At 30.6% G+C, this 26,059-nt stretch overlaps 1 protein-coding gene across 6 annotated transcripts in view; it reads right to left on the bottom strand.

Annotated features, from left to right (window-relative positions):
* Positions 1–1,700: 1,700 nt before the first annotated feature.
* Positions 1,701–26,059, bottom strand: part of LOC114334579 (protein alan shepard) — a 531,107-nt gene continuing 506,748 nt past the window's right edge. For all 6 annotated transcript variants that reach the window (XM_050645412.1, XM_050645409.1, XM_050645410.1 and 3 more), the window contains one exon: positions 1,701–25,024. In XM_050645412.1, coding sequence (XP_050501369.1) covers positions 24,857–25,024 — 168 coding nt within the window. In that variant the 3' untranslated portion in view covers positions 1,701–24,856. The remainder of the gene's footprint in view (positions 25,025–26,059) is intronic.

A 26,059-nucleotide genomic window follows, 5' to 3' on the forward strand; every position in this document is an offset into this window, starting at 1 on the left:
AATTATATAGGGCAAAGATTAAAGACGTTATCAGAAAGTGGTTCCACAAGAGATTTCAGATTTATTGTTTACATCTGGGATTTCTCATTTCTTATATAAAAATATAGTGTAAAATTTATATTATAACCAATATGCCGCTACACAGATCAGTTTAGTGTCATTCTATTTGTATTCATTTATCTAATAATGCTGTATTACTCATTTCCTAGGTCCAATGAATCAGCGGTTAATAGTGAGAGCAGTTTCTTATTCAAGTTTTACCCATAACGAATACCGCTACACTTTTGTGGCCGGTGAGACCACCTGAACTACACCTATTGACTATTGGATATTTTATTTCAAGACGTTTGTAACCATCCTTTTTCTATAAGTTTTTTTTCTGTATTTCTTCTTTTTTCATTTTTTATTCTTTTATTCGGATTCCAGTTTTGTACTAATTAACCAGTATACAGTGCTAGCCAAAAGTCCCCCCTCGTATCTTTTGAACGGTTATATTTATAATAGGGAAATTCTACTTATAATAGTGAAAGGTATTGAAAATACCTATTCAATCATCGTCCGACTATGGTTATTTGTCAAAAAAGTTGACGTTGACGTAAAAACAGCGGACGTCTCAATCTTTATTAACCCGGGAGTAGTCGCGCTCACTTCTGTAACTTCGATAGTCGCGTGAGATTCTATCTCAAAATACGAATTTAAAACAAATTTTTATTTTGTACTATTTTTATCTATTTTTTATATTGAAAATATATATTTCTAACAATTTTATTAAAAAAAACCTGTGTTAACGGCCACCTGCCAACATCGGCCACCTGTCCTAACGGCCAGTTTAAAAATTTCCCAAACCAATTATATGTAGACTACAAAAACTGACAATACCGTCCACCTTTCTATATCGGCCAATAGTTCTTTCATTTTTAGTGGCCGTTACTGACAAATTTTACTGTACAGTAAAACCTGTGTTAACGGCCACCTGTCCTAACGGCCAGTTTAAAAATTTCTCAAACCAATTATATGTAGACTACAAAAACTGGCAATAGCGGCCACCTTTCTATATCGGCCAATTGTTCTTTCATTTTTAGTAGCCGTTACTGACAGGTTTTACTGTATTACGAAAAAGGATGAAATGTGAGATTCTATCTGACGGCGCTATTACTCGCGGGTTAAAGCTAATTGGCTCTCCCCAAAGCCATAAATTCCACCAAAAGAAGAAGAAGAAAAAAATTCCTACGCATTACTACACCCTTCCTCGAGGCACTTGCGAAATTTTTTCAAAATTGCAATATTTTTCATCAAGTTATCGCGAAAAAGGATAAAAATTGAGATTCTATCTCACCGCGCGACTACTCGCGGGTTAATTAAATGCGAAACTACAATTTTAGTGTTTATTTAATTTATTCATAAAAATCAACTTATATCCAAACAAAAATAGTATGATTGAATAGGTATTCTCAATACTTTCAAACAAGATCACTTGTCATAAGGTCACATTTAAAATTATCTGTCAAAGTGGTTCTGTAACGTCATCTGTCACAATTATGTCACTTGTTATGACTATTTGGGAAGCCTACGCCCGTTTATTTCCTCCCTCCAAATTTCAGTCTTATAAGTATTACCGTGCAAAAGAAGAAGAAGGGAAGGAAACTTTTGGCTAGCACTGTATAAAATCTAATATATTGTGCAATCAAAGAAAAACACTATTTGGACAAATACATTATATTTACCAACACAAAGTCTTACAATACAAAAAAAAAAAGAAAACAAAAAACATACACTTTAAACTTATAACAATAAAAAACATTTAGTTATACGATTTTTTTGCATTTCATTTTTTTAAATTCTCCGATGGAATATTAGACAGTGCACCCTTCATGACTAAAAACACCAACTGAAAATTGGTCATCTTTCAAAACCAAATCATACAATAAAAAACAGATGTTGCACTGAAATATGACCAAGCCCCCAGCTTTTTTAAATATATCTATATAATATAAACACTAACTAAAAACTGCTCTAATATTCCATCCGAAAAGAGAAAGGCCTTAATTATTTTTTTGTTTTTCTAATCTAGAATCCTACCTAGTATTTCTTAATTCTATGACTTACCTAATTTTTTAAATCTAGAAACTATTCTACACGCTAGAAGCTACCCTTAACTAAATGCTTTCTAGCATACTTTTTACAAATTGGAAGTTACTTCCAACGATGACCAGATTTCAGAGATTAAAAAATTAGTCGATCTGAAACGACATTTCCCACTGTAGTTGACATACAATTTGAGCACTTCACTACCAAAATTTTATGTAAAACTTGATTTACAAGAAAATTTTTCTACAATGTGTCTAAACTGTTTGTAATTAGAACAATAAAGTCAGATATCTCATGAGTGTAGCGATTTCATGAAGAAAAATATACCAATATACAGTCCCTTGCCATATATTAGACGCATTATACGATTTTACAAAAGTTAATTATGAGGTGGTACTAAAAAGGTTTTTTGTATGTACCGGACACAATGTATGTTGTTTGGTTGTCCATTTAATTTTCCATATTTTATCACAAATAAAACATCATTATTAATGAACAAAAATATGTATTTATTGACTCTTGAAAGAAAACAGAAATAACAACAATTAAATGTTTAACTATTTTGTTAAGGCTCCTTTAGACCCGCTTGCCATTATGCTAATTTCAGTACTGAAAATATTAGTTGTGCGAGTCGATTTAGTATGAAAAATGGCAGTTTGTGTTTGCAACTATCTTAATTTCAATTAGCATGTAGGCATGCCATTTGGTATTGATAACCTAACCTATCTGAAGTTCGTTTTATTTGGTTTTATTATTAGAGTATGTAAATAACAACAAACAGGTAAATAATGATGGTGAAAAAGAAGCTAAAAAAATCAATAGCTTGATTTATTATGACAATTAAGAGAAAAAAGATCGTAAACGTACTAAAAAGGCGTATATGGAGAAAAAAATGGAATATTAAACATGTTAAATGTAGAACACCCTTTGGTATAGAAGTAAAACTTTTTATGAATTAATTGTTTAATAATTTGTTTAAAAAATTGTTTTGGCATATATAAACAATTTTTGCTTTATATAGCTCTATTAAACTTTCTATTTGATTATGACTCCACATATTTAAAACAGAATATAAGCATAAGTAACACAACCTCACTTTTAATTAATATTTCATCATTTTTAGTACAAGAAATTAGAACATGTTTTAGTTTTTAGTACTGAATCGGCGTATGCATCTAATTTGTAAATACAATATTTTTAGTACTAAATTCAGTACTGAATTTAGCATAATGGCAAGCAGACCTTAGTCGGTATTAGAGCTTTAATTTTGCGCGGCATACCATCAATGCATGTATGCCGCGCAGAATTAAAGCTCTAATAACGGCTAAAGGTGGCTCAACAAAATATTAATAATTCATTGTCGTTATTTCTGTTTTTTTTTTTCAAGAGTCAACAAATACATATTTAACAACAAATAAAAACAAAAACTGCCTTTATCTAAATACATATTTGTTCATTAATAATGATGTTTTATTTATAATAAAATATAGACAATTAAATGGACAACCAAACAACATACATTGTATCTGGTATATACAAAAACCTATTTAATGTTGTTATGAACCTATTTAATATCACCTTATAATTAAATTTTTTTATAAAATCTTATAGTGCCTCTAATATTTGGCCAGTAGGGACTGTATAGTCTACGGCAAAAGTAATTTCACAGTACCTATTCGTTACTTATGGAATTTTTTCTTGTTCTCCGTTTACACATTTTGGTGGTTTTAGATCTCAAAATTTATTCAAATACAGTTAAAAACGAGACTGCCATTTGTCCAAAAAACTAATTTTTATAGCTCAACTCCGAAAACTGTCGGTAAGATGACTTATTTTATAAATAGGTAGTCGCTGATCGAATCTTCGATATTACGGTACTAAAAATAATATACCTTCGAATACGGTATCTTGTGTATGAAAATAAAACTGATTCTTTTAATCAGTTGTGTTAGTGTAAACCTTCACAAATAAACGTCAATACTCAATGCAATATTTGGCTTTAGTTGTTTCACTAAACTTTGTTTCATATAATACCTAGAAAAATGCCAAATTATGTTTTTACCATGTTACGGACAGTGTGGCGTTTTTATCTCTGTAGACCATAAGTTCAAAAATAGTTTAAAATATTGTCCAAATACATCTTTAGCTAAGATAAGTTCAAAAATAATTTAAATTATTGTTCAAATACATGTATAGCTAAGGCAAGTTGTTGTTCTAAATAGTATTAATAAGTCTAAACAATTTGTATATAGTTTTAGTTGTACGAACGTAGACACCAAATATTGTCATTATAAAGTCTATATTTTTACAAAGCTTTGTTGATGATCTAGATCTAGAAAATACTATTGTCTTCATAGACTTTGTTTAAAGTAATTTATTATTGAATTAAATTGTAGTAAAATAAATTAAAATAAAGCCGGTTTTATTTTATGTATTCTTAATCATTTCCAACCTTAAAAAAGTCCTGAAAATTCTATCAAATTTCGCTTTTCCTCTCTATTTTCCATAGAGTTCACAAATATACACGAGACCAGAAGAATGAACATATGAATAAGGATTGTTAATTTGGAAAATTTTGCTCATAATATATTATTTTTATTATGTTATATAGTATGTGTTATATATAGTATTTTTACTACAAAAACGTTATTACGTAGGTTAAAATTTTTGACGTAAGAGAACTGTCAAAACATTAGAATGTGACTTTTCATTATTGCTATGTTTATTATAAACACGGCAATAATGAAAAGTCACATTCTAATGTTTTGACAGTTCTCTTACGTCAAAAATTTTGACCTACGTAATAACGTTTTTGTAGTAAAAATACTATAGTATTATGTTATATTTTTCTTAAAGTGCCCTATCCTCAATAGAGGTCGGCTACTAATTGCAAACTCTTCTCTGTTTTCAGCTGTTCAAAATTTAACCCCATTGCCGGATGTTTCTTAGCCACGATAGTTTTTTCCTTACTAGACCTCTCTTTCCCTCGATCTTTCCTTTCTCTATTAGTTGAGCATATTCGTACTTATTATTTCTCGGTATGTAGCCTAGGTATGAAGTGTTTCTAACTTTTACTGTGTTGGAAAAGTTCTCGTTCCTTACCTATTATATGCAGAACTTTGTTTGATGTTAGTTTAACTTTTCCTTACCTATTCTATGTCCATGAAATTTTGAATATTCTCAGATATATCCAAATTTCGAAGGCCTCCACTTTATTTGCGGTTGCTGTTTTAAGTGTCCACGTCTCAACTGCATAGAGAAAAAAAGTCCATCATTTTGATAAACTTACTCGATTTTTGAGTTTTATCCGAGAATCACATAACAGTCTTTGTTTTTTTCGAAGGATTTTCTGACCTGTTCTATTATCGGTCTTATTTCTAGATCAAGATTTATGCTGTTATCGATCCAACATCTCAGGCACATAAATCTATTGACCTGTTCTAAAAGTGCCCGTTTATTGTGCAAGGTTGAGGTGTGTTATAATATTAGTCGATCATACTCAATTATCACTTTAAAACGTTTGACGTCTTGCGATTCCTGTCATTCCAATCAGTATCTTGCCGGTCTAAGGGCCGGTTGTTCGAACGCTAATCAAAAATGATCATTATCAAATATTTAATTACTTTCACAACTGTCAATGTCAACTTTGATTGGGTTGCTGAAAACAATTTTATTGATTACAATTATGAAATTAATTAATCAATTATGTTAATAATTGTTATGTTAATTGATTAACTAATCTCATAATTATAATAAATTATATTTTCAGCAACCCAACCAAAGTTGACATTGACAGTTGTGACAGTAATTAAATATTTGATAGTGATCAGTGTTGATTAGCGTTCGAACAACCGGCCCTATGTCTCTTATTTTTTCATCTGTTCCACATATATAAATTCTTGTGTTGTCCTTGACTTTTCTGCTCTCGTATTGGAATTGTAATGCCTCAATGATCGACAGAGTCGGAGGAATTTCTTACGACACTGAACCAAATAACAACTGATCAATATAATAAAAAGACGCAAGCTGGAATAGCTGGAAGGCCTGCACCTTAAAGAAATAAATAAGCGATCGACTTGCAAGTATTCGAGATGTGGACCTACCGAAGGATATTAAAAATAAGTTGGGTAGATAGAATTAACAAATGTCGAGGTTCTCAGAAAGATGAAAGAGGATATCATGAATACGATTAAGATAAGAAAGTTACAATTCTCGACTACGTTATGAGAGCGGATAACTATGTGTTACTACAAACCATAATGCAGGGAAAACCAAGTATTGGAAGAAGACGCATCTCCTGGCTCAAAAATCTAAGAAAGTGGTATAATTGCAGTTCCGTCGACTTGTTCAGAGCTGCAATCTCAAAAGTGAAAATAGCTGTGATGATTACCAACCTTCTTAGAGGAGACGGTACCTAAAGAAGAAGAAGCTGGAATACTTAAAGAAAATAGTTCGAATAATCGACAATAAAGCAACGATAGCGAATATAGTAGCCAACATGTCACTAAACGATCCATAACGGTCAAGAACAATGCTTCGATAGTTATCAAATCTGTTTCTACCACCTTTCTTTTCAATCGACCGCATTAACTACTGAGGTTATTAGCAGAATTATTTTTGTGTATTGTGTGGTTAGTAAATGCCTTGTTACTAATTAAGTCATCTTAATTATCGTTATAACCGTGGTACTTCGGGTTGAGTGTCGATCTGACAATGAGATTTTTTTTGTCTGAAGGTGATTATTCTCACCATTTTAAATATTTGAATGGAAATGTTGGAGCGGATATAAGATTAGAAGAACCTTATAGACGTCTAGGTTTGTATATTGTATCACTTATATTCTAACATTTCCATTAAATGTAGCAGTAAGTACACGACCATATTACACAGGTTCCTCAGTAAGAGAAATAAGTAATCAGCGAAATCATAACTCACCTCAAATTACATGTATTTTGAAATTGTATCATTTTTTAACGTACAAAATAAACCCCAACTTACAGTATAATAATAATCTAACAAAAATTCAATGGTCAAATACAAAATTACAAGAAACTGTACAATCAAAAATATGCCGAGTGATTTATTTTTGGATTCCTAAGACAACTTTATACGAAACAAAGCTTAGTGTTTATATATTTTTATCGCGGCTCTTTGTAAACAAGAGCCCATAGTCTCCTAGAACATGTAGCTATGTTACATACAAAAACTTTGGATGGAGGGTGTTAAGAGACACTCTCTGCAATAGCAGTAGTTATAATGTGCCTTTTTTTATTCTACCCTGACCTCCACTTCGTACATCTTTCATCGACATTATTGTCTACACGAATTTAAACAAATAAATACGTTATTTCTGTAATTTTCTGGAAACAGGTGGGTGTTCTCGTTCTTCGTCTTTCAATCTACTTGTTATGCCATATATTACGTTGGTAATATACGGCATTGGTTAGTAATAAAAAGAGTATTGCTTATTAACGGATTTACGTTATATTTATCACTTTTGTTAATCAAAAAAGCATAACACCAAAAGGACATAAATGATGTTTTAAATAGTAGGCAAAGTGCTATTTAATGTTAATTTAAGAACAAAATGTTAACAATATAATATTTACAAAATGTCTGAAACGTTATATGCCTTACAAATGTTTTTAAACGTTTTATGCTTTTGCAGTACCATTTTTGTTGACTAAGATTTTTAACTAAAAAAAAAAACAGATGACAAAAACACAGTAACTTAAACTATCAGGTCCGGCAATAACGGGCCTTCAAGAGATACACTGCAGGTTAGCGCCCCTGTTTGGGGTTACTAAAATGAGCTTTTTTCTGCTGATGTTATACAAAATACTAATTTAAAAATCCTAAGAGCGCCTAGTTTTGCAGGCGGGCACCTTTTACCCTAGCGCCGGGACTGACTATTATGATGTGTTCATTTTAGTTATATCATTTTTTTCTTATTTGACACTTCGAAATTACATGGAATTTAAAATAATAGTATCTTCTAATTAATTTCAAATTATGGAGTATTCAAAACTTTTTTTGCCATCAAAATCCACTCTGTTTCCACAATCTGCTATAATTTTAAATTTGAAGCACAAAGCAACAACAACTTGTAAGTATAAATTTGGTTCCCAACGCGGCTTCAGTCTTACTTAAATTTTGAAAATTGTGTCATATTCAACTTTGTATAATAATATGATCTGTTTAACAACCGTTAATAACGTGTTTAATATTAGAGTATTACTATAGTATATTCACTTTAAAGAAACGTAGTTTGTCAACACACACATGCACATAACACATGAAACCTGATGTTTATAATATAAACATCAGGTTTCAGGTGTAGTTTGTCAACACAGAACACATGACACCTTATGTATATAATATAAACACATACATGCACAGAACACCTGAATATTAAAAACATCAGGTTTCATGTGTTCTGTGCATGTATGTGTTGACAAACTACATTTCTTTAAAGTATACATTATAAACATCAGGTTTCATGTGTTCTGTGCATGTATGTGTTGACAGACTACATTTCTAATTTACATATTGTACTGATAGTACAATATTTCTAAAAGTACCAATTTAAAATTAAAGATTCACCACTTGGCATAAAAAACTTTTATAATCAAACTACTTTACTTTTTTAGTAATAAGCTTCGCAGACTATTGCAGACCAAGACTGATGTAATTGTAGGGACACATACTGGTCTCGAATAGTTATATTCATTTTCATCGACTTTATGTCGTTTAATTTAATACTTTTAAGTATGTAGTCGTCTATTTAAACCCAACCACTGTCTGATTTTGTGGTTATTAGTGCAAGTAATTTAAAGTTCACTGAAGATGGCCTGATAAGTCCGAAAACATTCGTTCTGAATAATAATCAAGTATTGTAATCCATTTGCATTTTTGATTAAATATTTATACCAATTACAACAGAAGTATTCACTTTCACGTTAAAAATTTTTAGTGATAATTCAAATAACAAAACTGGTGGGTTTGACCAGAAGAAATATTTTACAAAATAGTAAAACAAAGTATTAATTCTGATATTCTTATTTGACACAGATTTAATAAGTTGCAAGAACCTAATCATATATGTTGCAATGGCGCTAGTCACTATTTGACTGGTCTTTTGGGTTTCACGATCGGAGTAAATGAAAATGAAAGAGTTAATATTTCATTTTGTTTCAGAGATAGACCATCATCCTCTTACGTACGTTTCACTGTTTTGAGCTCTTCAGAGAGGCCTATGGTCTGCTCTGAATCAAAAAGAAAACGAGCTATCTCACTAAGCAAAATTATAAACAATAATTTGCTTTTAGACCTGTAAGACATCTAATTAAAACAATTCGAAATCTTAGATCTGAAAAACCTAGACTTTTACTGGAACCAAGTTCTGGTGACAACCCAAGATTCGATTGAATTTTACCTAAATAAATATACGGGCTGTGGAATGCAATCTTAGATTTCCCCTAATCTTCTTCTTATTTATCGTTCTCGAAGGCACGAATTTAGGTTCTCACCAGTACTTGGTTCCAGTACAAATGTTTAGATTTTCGGATCTAAAATTTCGAAAAAAAATTTTGTGAAGAAAGTTTGTTCATAAAGGATTTTTAATGCAAGCGGTTTTCTTCATTTCAATTACTTTTAGAAACACTATAACACTACATAGATTAAAAGATTTTCGGATAAGTGACTTAATATTATTTATAGTTGTAAAATTTTTAACGGATGGCAAGTCGGAGACATTTGTCGATGAAAGGTGCACACACAAAATAAAAAATGAAACTGAAGAGAACATTCACAAATCGCCTACAACACATAAACAACTATAAGGTAAAAATTTAGTATCGGTTTTTTTAAGAATACACCGAGTTAAAAAAATATATAAAATATTTTTCAGTATATCCCTGTGGACAATCTGAAAAGGCACAATATCTTTCTTATGTGAAGTTTCTTACATCAATTGCCTGACGAAACAGTTATACTTACTGATTTAGATTTTTTATTCAATATTATGTCCTTCTCTTATCCCATTTAACAAGGAAAGTACTTTTAAAAGACGGACGAATCAAATACGTTAAAAATAAATAAATTACCTAAAATCTCATTAAAATAAAGCTATTTTATTTTTAAGCCTACATTTTACATAATGTAAATGAGTTATTCCATTTCAAATCACTCAATTTTGGATAAAAAAACTTGGATCTCCGATTTGTCTGAAAATTGGTATATAGCATATGTGGGACATTTAAGGTCAAATTGTCTTCTTCTTTTTTTTTCTCAAAATCTTAAGCGATTTTACAGTGATTTGGTATTTATTTAAACAAATTTGCATTTTATATCGTAAAGTATCAATTGAAAAAATAATATTTTAATAGAAGGGACTCAAAAATGTCATTATATGGCTTTATAATAAGTTATTTTGATTCAAAACAAGTTTTTGATCAAATTTTAGTATTAGAAAACGTTAAAATACATTAAAATAAATTTTTACATTTTCCTCCATTCCCAAAATACATCATATTCGATTTAGCTGATAATTTGTTCACAGATAACCAAAACATAGGACTTTAAATGGTTAAAAGGATTTGAATAATTTTAAAATACAAAAAAAAAGTTACATGCAATATCATAGTCAAAAATATAGGCGTCTACTGTAAGTACAATTAACCCGGAAAATGTTGACCTCACGACAAAAGTGGTTAGAAAGAAATTATAATAATTGTAAATACGATATATTTGGAAAAATTTCAGTTTCTACCATTTTTGTCGAAAGGTTAAAAATGGCGGAAATATTGAGCAAAAACGGTTCTCCTTTAAAATCAAGATGACGACTAACGTAACGGAGGCATTCATTCGCGATTTTAAAGTTAGACTACTATTGCCCCCCTAAAGATGAGAAAACAAAATTTTGAGCAGCTCTACATGCAAGGTCAAATGCTATCCCGACTGGAGTAATATACTTTTGAGTCTGATATTATTGTATGTATTTAACTTTTTTTGTATTGTTAAATTATTTAAATCCTTTTAACCACTTAATCCTATATTTTGGCTAGCTATGGGCAAATTTTCAGCTAAATCGAATATGATGTATTTTGGGAATGGAGGAATATAATAAATGGTATTTTAACGTCTTTTTCACTAAAATTTGATCAAAAACTTGTTTTGAATCAAAATAACTTGTTTATAATTCCTTATAATGACATTTCTGAGTCCCTTCTATTAAAATATTATTCTTTTCATTGATACTTTACTAGAGAAATGCAAATTTGTTTAAATAAACACCAAATCACTGTAAAATCGCAACATTTTGGGAAAAAAAGAAGAAGAAGAAGACTGTTTGACCTTAAATGTCTTATTTTTTACGTCCCGTAAAAGCTATACACCAAGTTTTAGAAAAATCGGACATCCAAATGTTTTTGCCCGAGTGATTTGACATGGAATGTACCAAACACAAAAATGATTTTCAATTATGATTGTAATACAATTTAAGATAGCATCATTTCTAGTTCACTTAAGTGTTACAATACTTAAATTAACTCGATGAAAAAGAATGGGAATGCAAATGAATTGCTTATACTTAAACAAAAACTTAATGAAAACATACAGACTAAGGGAAAGTGGAATATATAAGAGATGGTCAGAATAAACGATTAACGAGGAGCAAACGACTAAAAGATGGGCGTTATTTAATAATGTTATTGAGATTCCATGACCTCATTTTAACAAGGTCCACCACTCACAGCTCCAAAGTTATTTTTTCCTGTGTAGACAAATAATTTGGTAATATTAAGAAAAAACACATTATGGGAACTTAAAAGATGCGATAAAACAGCTAAATTTTAAATTTTCCTAAATACGAAGTTTCAATTTGATTGAAAAATGTTTTAGAAAACAGAAATTGATTTTGTTTGGTAGTGATGAACAAAAGAAATCAAAACTTTAAAAAGGGTAAAGAAAGAAATCACGTTGTCATTCTGAAACTTGAAGCTATATAAATTCCCATAAATATATTTAGATACGTTTGAATTAGACAAATTTAACAAATAATTCTCTAAAATTAGCTATAGAAATAAACCTGTAGGCTTAAATCACAATCTAAACGAATAAACCATTGGTTTCGTCAATATCAGTCCGTTTGGAACACAAATATAAATCAATAAGTATGTCAGATACCGACCAACATTTTTTTATCAAAAGCTATGTCACATCATTATGAAATTATCAAAATTAATGTCCAGTAAATAAACCGGGAATACCTCATTTAATCATCTCTACACACAACTATACACATAAAACTGAAAAAATACAAAAATCACAGCTTCACTTCACCAAGTTCATCTACTGGATTTCTTGTAAATAAATAATACTCAGTCCATTTTAAAAGAATCCCAATAAATATATATTATTTTTTAAAATTATAAATAAATCTAATAAAATAAAACAAAAAATTGCACTGTACATACTCCATCTCTAACATAACTGTACAAAAATTGGGAAACGTTTTAAAACGAAAAAATGATAAATTTTCTGAATAAATAGAGAATATTATTAACAAATATTAAGACATTGGAATGTCGCAACAAATTACACCAGAAACATATACAAAGGGTTGACAGCAAACCACAAATACTATGCTGATGAAACGACTAAATATAGTCATTCAGGGTAAAAAATTGAAATATATATTACATGTATTCGTAAGTTCAAAACTATTAAAACGATTATTGTCGTTATGAAATGTGCTATTTTTCACAAAAAAGACTCATATACTGGATAGGCACAAACATTTAAGCATTGTATAAGACTGCTAATAACAAAGATCTTACATACAAACCTCAACTGCAGTCTAGATTAAATCTTTCCAGTAGTTGTCATGATCACATGACTCGAGTCATTGACTTGACAAAATTTTGCTTATAGATTGCCGAGCACCTCATACTTGACAAAACCAGATTACGGTTCCAGTTCATGGCACAAATAAGTGCTTTAACTGGTTATTTAATCATCACATGACAAAACCAGTAACAAATTTTAATTCTGCGAAAAAAATATAAAGGTAGTAGCAAACTTTATCTAACAACTAGTTGCTTCTTTATTGCTACTTTATTTACTCAATTGATTTTGTCGATGTAGAAATGTGCCTCATTTTATTTAGTATGTGTCTAATTAACATTAATACATTATAGAAGAAATATGTTTATAGTTAATAATTCAAGAAATTTTTTATAAGTACCAAGAATCACCAGAAATCAATAAAAATAAATAATGCAATAAATTAAAACTTTATGAGAAAAATGACGGAAACAAAAATTATAGTAAGGAATATAGTGAAACGGTCAGTTGTAGGTTTCGGTAGTTCGGCTATAGCTATAGTGCGGCGGCTGATTTTTCTGGTAATTAAATATTTAATCAACATAATTTTTACTTAGGTAAGTACCGTTAAAACAGGACATATCCTATGTGTTAAAATTAATGTTAAGATGTTCTAATCTGAATGCAATACAACACTCTACACCTACACTATATTACCGACTTCCTTCCGAACTATAACGGTATGTTACTATAAAGCAGTCCGACAAGAATTCGAAGACGGTGAGGCATACATTGTATTTTTGTTGATACCACAGTGTTGGCTAACTGTACTCAATCCTCCCGGTTAATAAGAGGAGCCATCAGAAGATTCTGAAACTGTTAAGTCGGTTTTTAGGTCTTGTAAACCATATACAGTCGGAAAAATGAAAAAATACCCATGAACGATCACATCAATCACATATTTTGTATTTGTGTTTTTTGAAGTTATACTTCTTTAGGCACGAGGGTGAATTTTTACATTCCCTGGCGCATTCGCACACCGACAGTATATTACTCAATTATCGTTATATATGACAGTATATTTAGGGCCGGTTGTTCGAACGCTAATCAACAATGATCACTATCAAATATTTAATTACTGTCACAACTGTCAATGTCAACTTTGGTTGGGTTGTTGAAAACATAATTGATTATAATTATGAGATTAGTTAATCAATTAACATAACAATTATTAACATAATTGATTAACTAATTTCATCATTGTAATCAATAATTATGTTTGCAGCAACCCAATCAAAGTTGACGTTGACAGTTGTGACAGTAATTAAATATTTGATAATGATCATTTTTGATTAGCGTTCGAACAACCGGCCCTAAGTCGCTCAAACGTTATACGGGATCGTATTGGGTGTTAAAATCATATGTCAATAATAATTGTTGGAGATTATGGATCAACAAATGTTGTGTATATGTATTAGTTTTTATTGTTGTGATGGCAGAGAAAAAAGAAAGTTTATAATTGCAGTGACTTTTTAAATAGTTTTTAAAAGCGACTCAGTAAAATGATTCAGTATCCTAATAAAAATTACATAGGTACCTACCTATTTGGAAAATTTAAAATGAACTTATCAAAATAGCATGTAATGCTTTGATTTACATAATTGATTGCGATCAAAATTTCTGTCAATATTCACCTAATATATTGTTTTCTTACTCTATGTTTTGTTGTACTTTAATATTTCATCAATATAATCAAAATAATTTGGCTAATCAAAATAATTTGGTTAAATTCAGAACTGTCAAAAGTTTAAACCGTTTAGTTCGTCGATCTTCCCACATGATGCAGGTGTCTCCGTGGGTAGAAGTGTAAGATGAATTAATTCCAATACTAACTGCTCAAACATAGGCAGGTTCGAACCCCAATAGAAACTTTTATTTTTGACGTTATACTTCTTTACCGGCGATAGAGGGTAAATTTTTATATGGGAAAACCTAGCGACCGGGCGCATGCGCATTATAACTTTGTTCTGATTGGATGTTCAAATGACATGTCAAAAATTATTCAATATGGTGGCTGTGGCACAGCTGTAGTTAGATTATTTATGGTTGTTGCGTTTTAAAATTTGTGTGAAAAGAAACAACAAACAAAAGTTAGTTAATAGTTATACTGCCTTTTTAAATAGTTTTCATATACCTATATTTTTGGACTTTTGGACTATTTTGGACAAGGAAAACTCATTCTAATTTGGTAAGTACCTAGTTTTTATTATAATCATATTGTAATTATACATTTGGATTAGGTTGAAATACATACATTTATTTTCTCAAGAATGCGGATTTTAGAGAGAAATCCCAAATTAGGTTCGATTTTTATTTTTAAATTATGATTTTTTGGCGTAGATTTATTTATCTAGTAGGTATGTAATGCTTTGATTTACATACTTAATTGATTACCAACAAAAGTTCTACCAATCTTCATCTAATATATTGTTTTCTTACTGTTTTGTTATATTTTTATATTTTCTTCCACAAAATTTAAACTAAATAATTTTCAAAACAATTGTCAAACAGTAAAACGTTCAGTTACCGTATTTTTCCACATGATAAATAATGTGCGATTGGACGAGTGAGTCTACGCTTCGATTACGAGTCAAAGCGGCACGAAATTCAAGGGTTCAATTCCCGATGCAAGTTTTATTTTTTTATGCATATTATGATTGTAAGTATATTTGTTATATAATTTTTTTTTCAGCAAATGCGTATTTAAAATTTTTGCCAACAATTATTATCGTCCAGAAATCATTTTTTCTTTGTGGCATTTTTCAATGTGTTTGTGTGCGTTTTATTCTTTTATTTTTTTAAATTTTTGGTATAGTCTTAAAAATCACATAATATGTAGTAGAAGTATAACTTCTTACGTGCGTACAAAGTACACACACATTCTTTTTTGTTTTTTTTTATACATTTTATGATTGTAAGTACATTTATTATATATATTTTTTTTTTCAGAAAATACGTATTTAGTTAAAATTGTTTCCGACAATTATTGTCCAGAAATCATTTGTGGCATTTTTCAATGTGTTTGTGTAAGTTTTATTCTTTTATTTTTTAAATTTTTGTACTGTTTTAATAAAAATTTTTGAAAAGTAGTAAGTATTAAAATTAGTTTAATATTTAAATAAAATATAAATAAACTGTTTAAAGTATATTAATTTCGTTGAAATCATATAATAGAAGTATAACTTCTTACGTGCGTACAAAGTACACACACATTCTTTTTTTTCATAAATAACGAGAGAGATAGATTATTAATAATCTGAATAATATGTGATTGATGTGATCGTTCATGGGTATTCTTTCATTTTTCCGACTGTAAATAAACTGCACCTGCCTGGTACTCTTTTTTGACCAATATCGAGTGACGAGTGGCAATGAGTCACCGTCTTATAAAAATTGTTTTAATAAAACGTTGTCGGTCAATTGTAAACAAGAAGGGATCAAATGTCGCTGCAAGCCGTTGCACAATATAAGTTAATCCGACTATACTTATTTGAAGTATGCCTATTTAATATTTTTTTATTAAACAATTATTTAAATTTTTTTTAAAGTTCTCTAATATTACCACATTCATTTTTTTTTAAATCATTAATATGTAACACAATTACAAATAAATAAAGTGGGGCATAATAAAACATTGGTATCGCTATAAGGCGCGTAATGTTGGGCTTGCTAGATATGCCAACGATATGTAGGATACTATTTTGACTACCCAATTTTCTGATCCCACGGCTTATAATAATATTCCTAGACTGTGATATCATGGTTGTCAATCACTAAAGCACTCCTGTATAACGTAGGATCAAAAATTATAGCAACACGATTTTTTTCGCTTGTTCTGGGAGACGAAAACTGTAGTCTGTAAGTAACAGCAAGTTGATACCATATATCCATAATATAATTACCGTTTATAAAGTTACCATTTTTGAATCGGGTAAAACTATTAAAATAATTACACCATGCGTTAAATGTGCTTTTAACAAGAAATCTCAATAGCATGGAAAATTTATGATTTTTCATAACCTTTTTAAGCGATGTAGGTTGCGTCAACTCTTTGTAAAATGTTCGTAAGTTCCACCATTATCGTAGTTAAAAGATAATAAAAAGTTTGCAAGAGTATAAGATTATTTCTATTGGCACATACGTAATCAGTAAGACAAAATCTTTTATTCTGGTATATTTTCAGATCATAATCTTAAAATTGATAAAACGTTATGTTTCTAAATATTTTCTTACGTGTTAAAATTTCTGTATACCGACAGATTAAAAAATCTGAAAAGAATAAAACATCTTGTCTTTTTTCTACCCTCTAAACAAATCTACAAAATGTGTACTTCGCATTTTTTTGCTTTTCAACAATTGTATAACATGTATATGGCAGTCTTTCTTCACACAAAAACTGCAAAGATAATTTTGTAGAATGTACCATTACGACAATCATAAAATATCAAATCTTATGTTAACATTTGTATTTTTGGGTATCACACGAAATGTTATTCACCAGTTTTAGTCAAGACATTAACGGAAAAAAATTATTTTTGTTATTATTTCCTACTTACTCGTGTGCCGATTTAAAATGAAATACGCCAAGAAACAAATTAGACGAAAGTGTTACGCTTTACCCAATATATAACACCAGACGTGACATTCAGACTTTATCAAGTCAGTTTTTGGTCAAAATTGCTGACTTCAGGTTTGTGCAGGCTGAAAACAAAAACTGTATTTCCATTTCTATACGGCAAATACATTTTTTTCCTAATGTACATCTATTAACGTACAAAATAATTGTCAGTGACGTCACTTGTTATTAAAAAACAATTTTTTGAGCGAGACTCTTGAGATAAATAAGGTGCTTTTCAATACGTGTGTGTATAGTGGTCCTGACAGGAGTCTCGTCAGTTTATTTAAGAAAAAAACCCAAAGGAATAGCATCAAATGTGTCGTCTCATGATATTGTTTCGCAAATTTCAAGAAAATGAAAAAATTAATAAACCAGAATGTAAAGGCCGGATAAAAAGTGAAGGCGACAAAAATATAATTCGATGAATAATTCAAGGGTTCTATTTTAAAAAAGAAATATCACCAATAAACAAAATAAAATCGAAATAGATAAATATATTTTACCAAACTACTATCCCTTCCAGGCTTAAAAAGAATCGTAAAGGAAATTAATTTCTGATATTAAAAAAGAGATCAGAAAAGTGTGTTAGTACAAAAAGGTACTACAAACAACATAAGCATTGTTTACGTTTCAAATAATTCTATGAACAGTTTACCCAGTGAAAATCCGTTGGTCGCTTGGGTCACAATCACCGTTCCAATCGAATAATTGAACGTTATACTTAGAACGCTGACATGACAGCGCTTGACACCGCGTTTTACCTGATAAGCGCGCGCTTGCATGTGTATGATACCACTGTGTCATCGGTAACTTGATACGCGATATTAATCAAACGCGGCGTCTAACACTCTCATGTGTTTAGGGTCTTAGTGACGACCTGCTATCAGAAGTAACGAAGTAGCAGTACCTCTATTTTAATCTTTTTACGCGGGTACATAAATTAGACATACTATTTGTTTTTTTATTATTCTACGGTGTCAATAATTGCTATAATGACAAAATGTCTAGCTTTTAGTTTACAAAACACGAGGTGAAGAATAATAACAAAAATAATTTATTATATAAATATTCAAATAAAGAAAATTTAAGTATATTAAAATATCAAATGCCTTCTAGTCAGTGTAGTTATATAAAAGTGAGGGACATAAATTGATTTTTAAATAGTTTTAAATCTTATTGTACTCACTATCTGCAATAATAAAAGAGTTCTTTATATATGTACAAACAACTACCTAGCCACGTTTTTTTTTTCATAGATTAGTCTTTGATGAATCCTTCAATAGAACTTGGTTCCTATTTGCGAATCCGAGTATCTTAAAACAATTTGTTGTAAATGCCGCAAAGTATAGTTAAGATTATTTTAAGATATATTTGTAATATAAGGCATTTGTACATAAGACACATAAAACGTGCTAGGGGGTGTTATGTAATCCTACTCGTTTATATTAAAGATAAATTCCATTTCTGCCCTGCTTTGTAAAACCTTTCTATCTGTAATTTTCATGTAATCATTTTAAAACCTTTGGGGTTCTTCTTCCTTTTTGTTATTGCATTCATGAAATACAAGTACAAGATAGAAAGAGGAAGACCTCTAATCAGTTGAAGAGACGATTCTAAGAAATATGTTTGAGAGAAGAATGAAAACAGTATTGGGCAAAGATCAGTGGGAAACGAGAAATCAGATAAACAGAGAGAATACGACCATCTTTAGCTAATCTGGCAGCGTAAAAAAATGTTTTATAAATTTCATATGAAGGGTACAGGCAAAGAAGGTGCTATGTCAATTTTTGCAGAAAATGAGTTTCTGGTCCCCTACATTATCCAGCGATCTCGACTACCATTCTACAGGGTGTCCCCGAAAATAGTGCGTTCCTTTAAGGTATGGATATAATACATAATTTAGAATAAAAAAATCCTATGTAACATTTTTTTCTAAAGTTAACCGTTTCCAAAAAAATACATTGTTCTCCATATTTTTTTAACTTTTATTTTCATAAGATTAACTAATCTGACATCACTGTACAAGAACTGTTTGTGACTTAGGTTATTGACACCACAAATGTAGGTCAGACAGGTAGACACCTGCAAAATAATTATACCACCCTATGTGTGAAAATCAAACAAAACAAGAATTTGTTTGTTTGTTGAGGAGGAAGACAGGGTTTAATGTAAATACTAAAGACCCATGGGGCAACTATTTTTGAATTGTGACTGTGTCCATCTTTAGATTTTGTATACATAGTTGTCAGATTTCAATTTGCATACCAAAATGTATTTTCGTTTTTTTGACCAAACGGTTGAGTTTAGAAAAAATGTTATAATACTTTTTTGCTCTACATGGTGCCTTCTACCTATACCTTTAACCTTCGGAGTACGAAGACTGGGTCAAGCGTGACCCGAAATTCACTTATTTCTTAATATTTTATGAAATAATTTTTTTACAAATCCGATTGATTGTAAGTTCTTCTTATTTGTTTCAATCTATTTTTTCGTATATAATTCGTGAACATCCAAATTATAGTTTTTCCTCTAGGTAACATCTATGATGCCGGGTCAGTGCTGACCCGGTCTTCGGATTTCGAAGAATATTCTCAATATGTTTGTAGGTACACGTAAATCGCAGCCGTCTCTGTTTACGGGTATACGTATTCAAATATATGGCCGGAGCGAATTTACCTATGCCCGTTTTCTGTAAGGTATTAAAATATGGCCGCCGAAGCGAACTAATTTATGCCCATGGGGAACCATCTTAAAAAATTTAAATATAATAATTTAGGGTTATAATTGTTATGTTTGTTTGTTTTTTTTTTAATTAAAGATACTGTTTAATAATGCTGACTATTTAAAACATCCTTATAAATAAAATGAGAATGGGTCACTCTTGACCCATCATCGGAATCTAAGTAAGTCAAATAATCTTCGTACTCCGAAGGTTAAGGAACGCACTATTTTCGGGGACACATAAATAAATCACCGCTATGAACGTGTTCAGTCAGGAATACCAACATATTTTAAATTTCTCTAGTCAGGCTAAGAAGGTGGCAAGTCTGCGCTGTCCCGGCGAAGAAAGTGCCATCGCTATAATTCCAGCAAATTTAGTAAATAAACGATTTTCGTCAGTGAATAAATAATAAACACCAGAGAGTTTTAACCTTTAAAACCATTTTTCTCGAAACTTATTATTTTGAAATAGCACCTTCTTTGCCTGTACCCTTCATATTTTTAATTCTTCTATCTGTAGATATAGCTAAAATTATTCGTTCGCCTTGTTAAATTTCTCTGTCCGCAGATATTCATTCTGAAATAGTCCCTGAAAAATTAATTCTGGTCTTAACTGTGGTCTACCTCTTGGTCGTTTACTTTCGTAACGCTTGTTTCACACACTAAGAATTTTGACAGTGCGATGGTTGAAATCTACATAGTGGCTCGAGCAAGCATATGGAATCTTTCTCCCTTCACCGCTTGAAAAGTTTGGTGAAGGGAGAAAGATTCCATATGATTGCTCGAGCCACTATGTAAATTTCAACCATGCATCGTACGTTCAAAATTCTTAGTGTGTGTTTCGAGCGTAAGGTCTCCAATGCTGTATTGTGGCGTTCCAACGTTGGTCTTCATGTCTGGCAGCAGGGGCGGTTTCTCCATTGGTTCACTTGTGCAGTGAACACCCAATAAAATTTCATTGAAATAAAGTTTTTTCTTTAAATCTCATTAATACTATAATATCATTAACATATATTTTTGAAATCTCATAGAATCATTAAAATATAACTTTATTTATGAATCATATTTATTTGCTCTACGCCGCTGGATGCACGTTGCAAGTGCAAATACTTATGCTCTGGTGCAGAATTCAAATTGAACCAGCCGGTGCTAACCTACGCCTGTAGTTAGAAAGAGAAATCTTAAAATCGGTGAAAAAGCATTTCGCCTATCTAAAACAGTGAGGATTTGTGCAGTGCACCCAGAGACCAGTGGAGCGTTTCGGTTCACAGTTTGGTACAATATTTTCTGTTGGTGTTATCTTCATACTTTAATGCTCGTGTTATCGATGTTTTTGCAAAACACAAAAATCGAAGAATGGATTTTTTGTATAAATAAAATGAATAAATTGAATACAAAAATTACAGACATTTTTATATTATTTATTAAGTTTAAATTTTGTTTCTAATTCGCTTTGATTTATTAATGTATTAACAACAGTAATAAATAATATCAAATTTAGACCAAAACGGGTGAGGCCCTCAAAAATTTTTTGCCTTTGCCACAATTGCCCACGGCTCCTATCCACCATATCTATAATTACATTCCTTAATTGAACACCCTTTTTAAATTACCACAAGCCGCCACTGTCTGGCAGTGTGAACTTCGAAGCTCCATTTGAGTTTGGCAACTTTTGTTGTTATGTCCTCATTTGTTGTTTTATTTTTGATATTAGATTTACTTTACGTAAATATACTTGAAGTTTCTTAATCATGTAAAGTTGTTTGATATCTCAATTTTTTGTAATATCTCTTGAGAATCAATTAAAAATTGTAAAATAAATCCTTTATGTTAACGTGTCTACTAGCAGACGAGAATATAATTTGTAGTAATTATTATTATTCCATGATAGTTCTATCAGACAAGATAATAATTATAATATGTATATCTATTATTATTACTTCTTCTCACTAGGTACACAAGCAACCCTGTGATACTTTATTTTTCTTCAAGTGCCATCTCCTCGACGGAGGTCTGTAATCATCATAGCTATTCGGACTCCAGAGACGGCTGCACTGAAAAGTTAATATGATCCGTGCCATTCTCTCAGGTTGCGTTGCCATGATATTCAACGTTTCCCTATGCTTCTTTTTCCTTGAATCTTTCCTTGCATGAGTTGAAGCAAGTTGTATCTCTCTCCACCTGTAATATGTCCGAGATATTCCAATTTTCTGGTTTTGATTGTATTTAAGACTTCCATTTCATCTTTCTCAGAACGTCTTTGTTTGTGATGTGTTCTGGCCATGATATTTTCAGAATTGTGATATGTTAAATAGAGATAAATATTTCTTTTCCGCAACAGATAGTAGTGGTTTTACTCACCAGGGCAGATATGTAAACAATTGAATGTACTGACCAGTGTAAGTTGGTAATGATACCTATCCCTGACGCGACATTCGGAAAAATACCTTTAAAAATTATTACGATAACGATGAAACAGGTCAAAATAAATAAAGTATAAAGATTGTGTATAAAATAAATATATATAACGACAATTTTTTTAGTGGAAGTAAAATTTTATAGATGTTGATTTAGGAAGAATTTATTTGATTATGAGCAGTATCTTTTACATGTAGTGTTTAAAACAACTACCTATATGTCTATGTAGATCTTCATCAAAAAATAAAATACTAATTTTACCTATTCTAAGCCATTTTGGCTAGGGAAGATCAATACACATTTCACTGCTGTATGTAGAAAAGTCGTTTTTTTTTCATTCAATATTACTTTTTACAATGTGTAAAACTATGTAGTTACTATCCTAGTTTCTCCTACGTTTTGGAAAAGACCTGTGCTAGAAAATGCTCTGTCTAAAAAACATTATGTACAGTTGTTCTTAAGTCTAAATATCTTGTCAAAAATACAATTGCTACACACATCCTAGAATCCAACGAGACGGTAGGCATGTATACTTTGAAGTGTTTATATTAAAAAATATGTTTACGTATATACTCGGTATTTTGATGTGAATAAATGCATATTTTTTAAACAACAATAAAATAACATTTTGTTAAAATTGCATTCTACAAGTTATCAAACAACAAGAACATGATAAGATTTTTCACCAACTAATCTCTATCTATTAAACATACTAGATCCCGTGGATTTCCTGGAGTGAATTATGAACTTGGTTATTTAAATTCATCGATATTATCTACACATTATCAAAATTCAGCAGATATATCGATCAAGGTATTACGAATTGCATATGTACTTCAGTAGTTTACAAAGTAAACGTAACACAGGAAATGACATACTACAGAGGTCATCCAGTAAGAAAAAGAAATTGTAACGGCATTTGGCTACGATCTACGGTTACTAGTTCATTATTCGAAGTTTCATGACTAGAGATAATGACCAGGACAGTTAGATGAAGCCGCATTGACCAGAAACTCATAAATATGGTTCTATGATCAGTAATAATAATTTATGATCTCCCCAGATAGCTAAGTATATACAAAAACATTAAGAATAAGTACCAAGATAATAAAAAAATAAATTTTTGACTGGCTGTATGCACCAATCTGGTATACCATTTATATTAAGTACTGAAACAACTGTAGCACTTAGTCGATTGGCATTCATAGATGTGTAGTACCAATTGCATCGAATTACTTGTTAAATTCAGGCGCATTTTCCCAACACAGATATAAGTTCAGAAGACATATTTTTAATACAATTTTAGTTGTCAAACTAGGAACATACTGTATCAAAAATATCTACTTTACACATAGTTCAGTCCTTTTTTTGTATCGTGTAACAATAAATTTTTTGTAAACAAAAATTAGGAGCAGTGTAATATCATCGTGAAAATTGGTAACACAAAACTAAAAGTTGCTTTTAGTTATGATTATTATCGCTTGTAAAAAGTTTCTTAGTACAGTTTTTTAGTGGTTATGCTTATTATGACATCAAAATACAACAGAAAGGTTTCAAATAAAAAGATTCTATAAAATATGTACATTGTCTACACACAGCATTACTTAAGTTAGCCTTGATGTTTAAAATGAAAATAGACATAGAATTTATCATATATTAGTTGTTTTTTGTTTTCAAAATGTGAGATTATCATTACCATTATCGAGTGGAATCGTAACAATATCTTTACTTTATAGTTCTCGAACAAATGAGAACTACATACAAACAACTAATATACAATGTTTTTTCCATGTATTTTCTTACCAAATGTTGATTTTACTAATTTTTTGGTCTGTACTCAATTGTCATTTATGCCAACTTTTAGTTTTTGGTAATCATTTTCAAGTAATATTACCTCCCCGAACATTCAAATGACTCAGCAGTAAAATAACTATCGTACAAACTCAGTCGCAATTTTCAAACACGACTTCTCAGACCGATTCAAAAATTGCCAAAACTCTATTCATAAATTAACTACTCTATTATAAATCGGGCATTCTTAATGCCTTCATCTTTCTAAAAAATTAAGGATTTGCAGCAATTTTCAAATGGGATGTCACAAAATCCAAAACAACAATTGGATAAAAATTACTTGGGGGGCCCTTGGTACGCTTGGTATGGATCTTCTGGACTTGCTGCGTTGGAAGTGTGTTCAGAATCGACTGGAACAGCGTGTACTATTGATGGGTAGTACGAATATTGAGGGGAGATGTATGATCCCGTACTTATCTGCATTGCTCCCATTTGTGTTGTGAGCTAAAAATAATTCAAATATACATAAAACAAAATCAGTAATAATACTTTTTGATACATAAAAACTGCACATTCGAGTACTATATAATTTTCTTTTACAATTAGTTAATCTGATTTAAGACCAAATAGCAATTTTCTTTCATAATTTAAATTTACATCATCATTTCCCTCAGTTTATTTTTACTAAAACTATTAACCCTTAGGACCTCAGATTTCTTCCTTTTTAGACGTCATTGTAAATTGATATCTGATGTGTATCTATCTATATGTACACTGACCGGCACAAAAAACGGCCACCCCAAAAAATGGGTCATTTTTTGTCTTGAATTTCCTAAACCTGCTGTTCGATTTAAGTGAATTTCTTAATATGTTATAGCCTTATTCTTTAACAAAATCGCTGTAATAATATTCTTGCTGGACAGGTAAACTATCATTGTATACCGGGTGTACCAATCAAACTGTGTTTTATTCTCAAAGTTCACCACTGTGGAATATTTTAGCATTTATAAAATACTGAAATTAAAACTCAACTATAGCCTCAGGTTTTCTTAACATTCTGTTTGTTGATTCATTCGCTTATGTTGGATAATAAAAAAGTTAGGTACTTTAACAACTAGCCATTTGCTTCATTAATACAGGGTGTTCCTAAATAAGTGCGACAAACTTTAAGGGGTAAATCTGCATAAAAAAATAATGGCCGTTTGCTTTTTAAACACGTGTCCGCAAATGGTTCGTTTCCGAGATACTGGATGTTGAATTTTTTTCTTACACACTGATGATTTATTTATTTTTTTAAAACCGGTTGCGGTATGAAAATGAAATTTGGTAGGTTTTAAGAGACAGTTATTGCACATTTTTTGACATGCAATTAAGAATTTTATATTCTCCATTGGCGCGCATACGGATAATATGACGGGTAATATTACCCGCATGCACGCCAATGGAGAATATAAAATTCTTTGCATGTCAAAAAATGGGCAATAACTGTCTCTTAAAACTTACCAAATTTCATTTTCATATTTCAACCGGTTTTAGAGA

This window comes from Diabrotica virgifera, chromosome 3 (assembly GCF_917563875.1).
Source record: "Diabrotica virgifera virgifera chromosome 3, PGI_DIABVI_V3a".
Lineage (NCBI taxonomy): Eukaryota > Metazoa > Arthropoda > Insecta > Coleoptera > Chrysomelidae > Diabrotica > Diabrotica virgifera.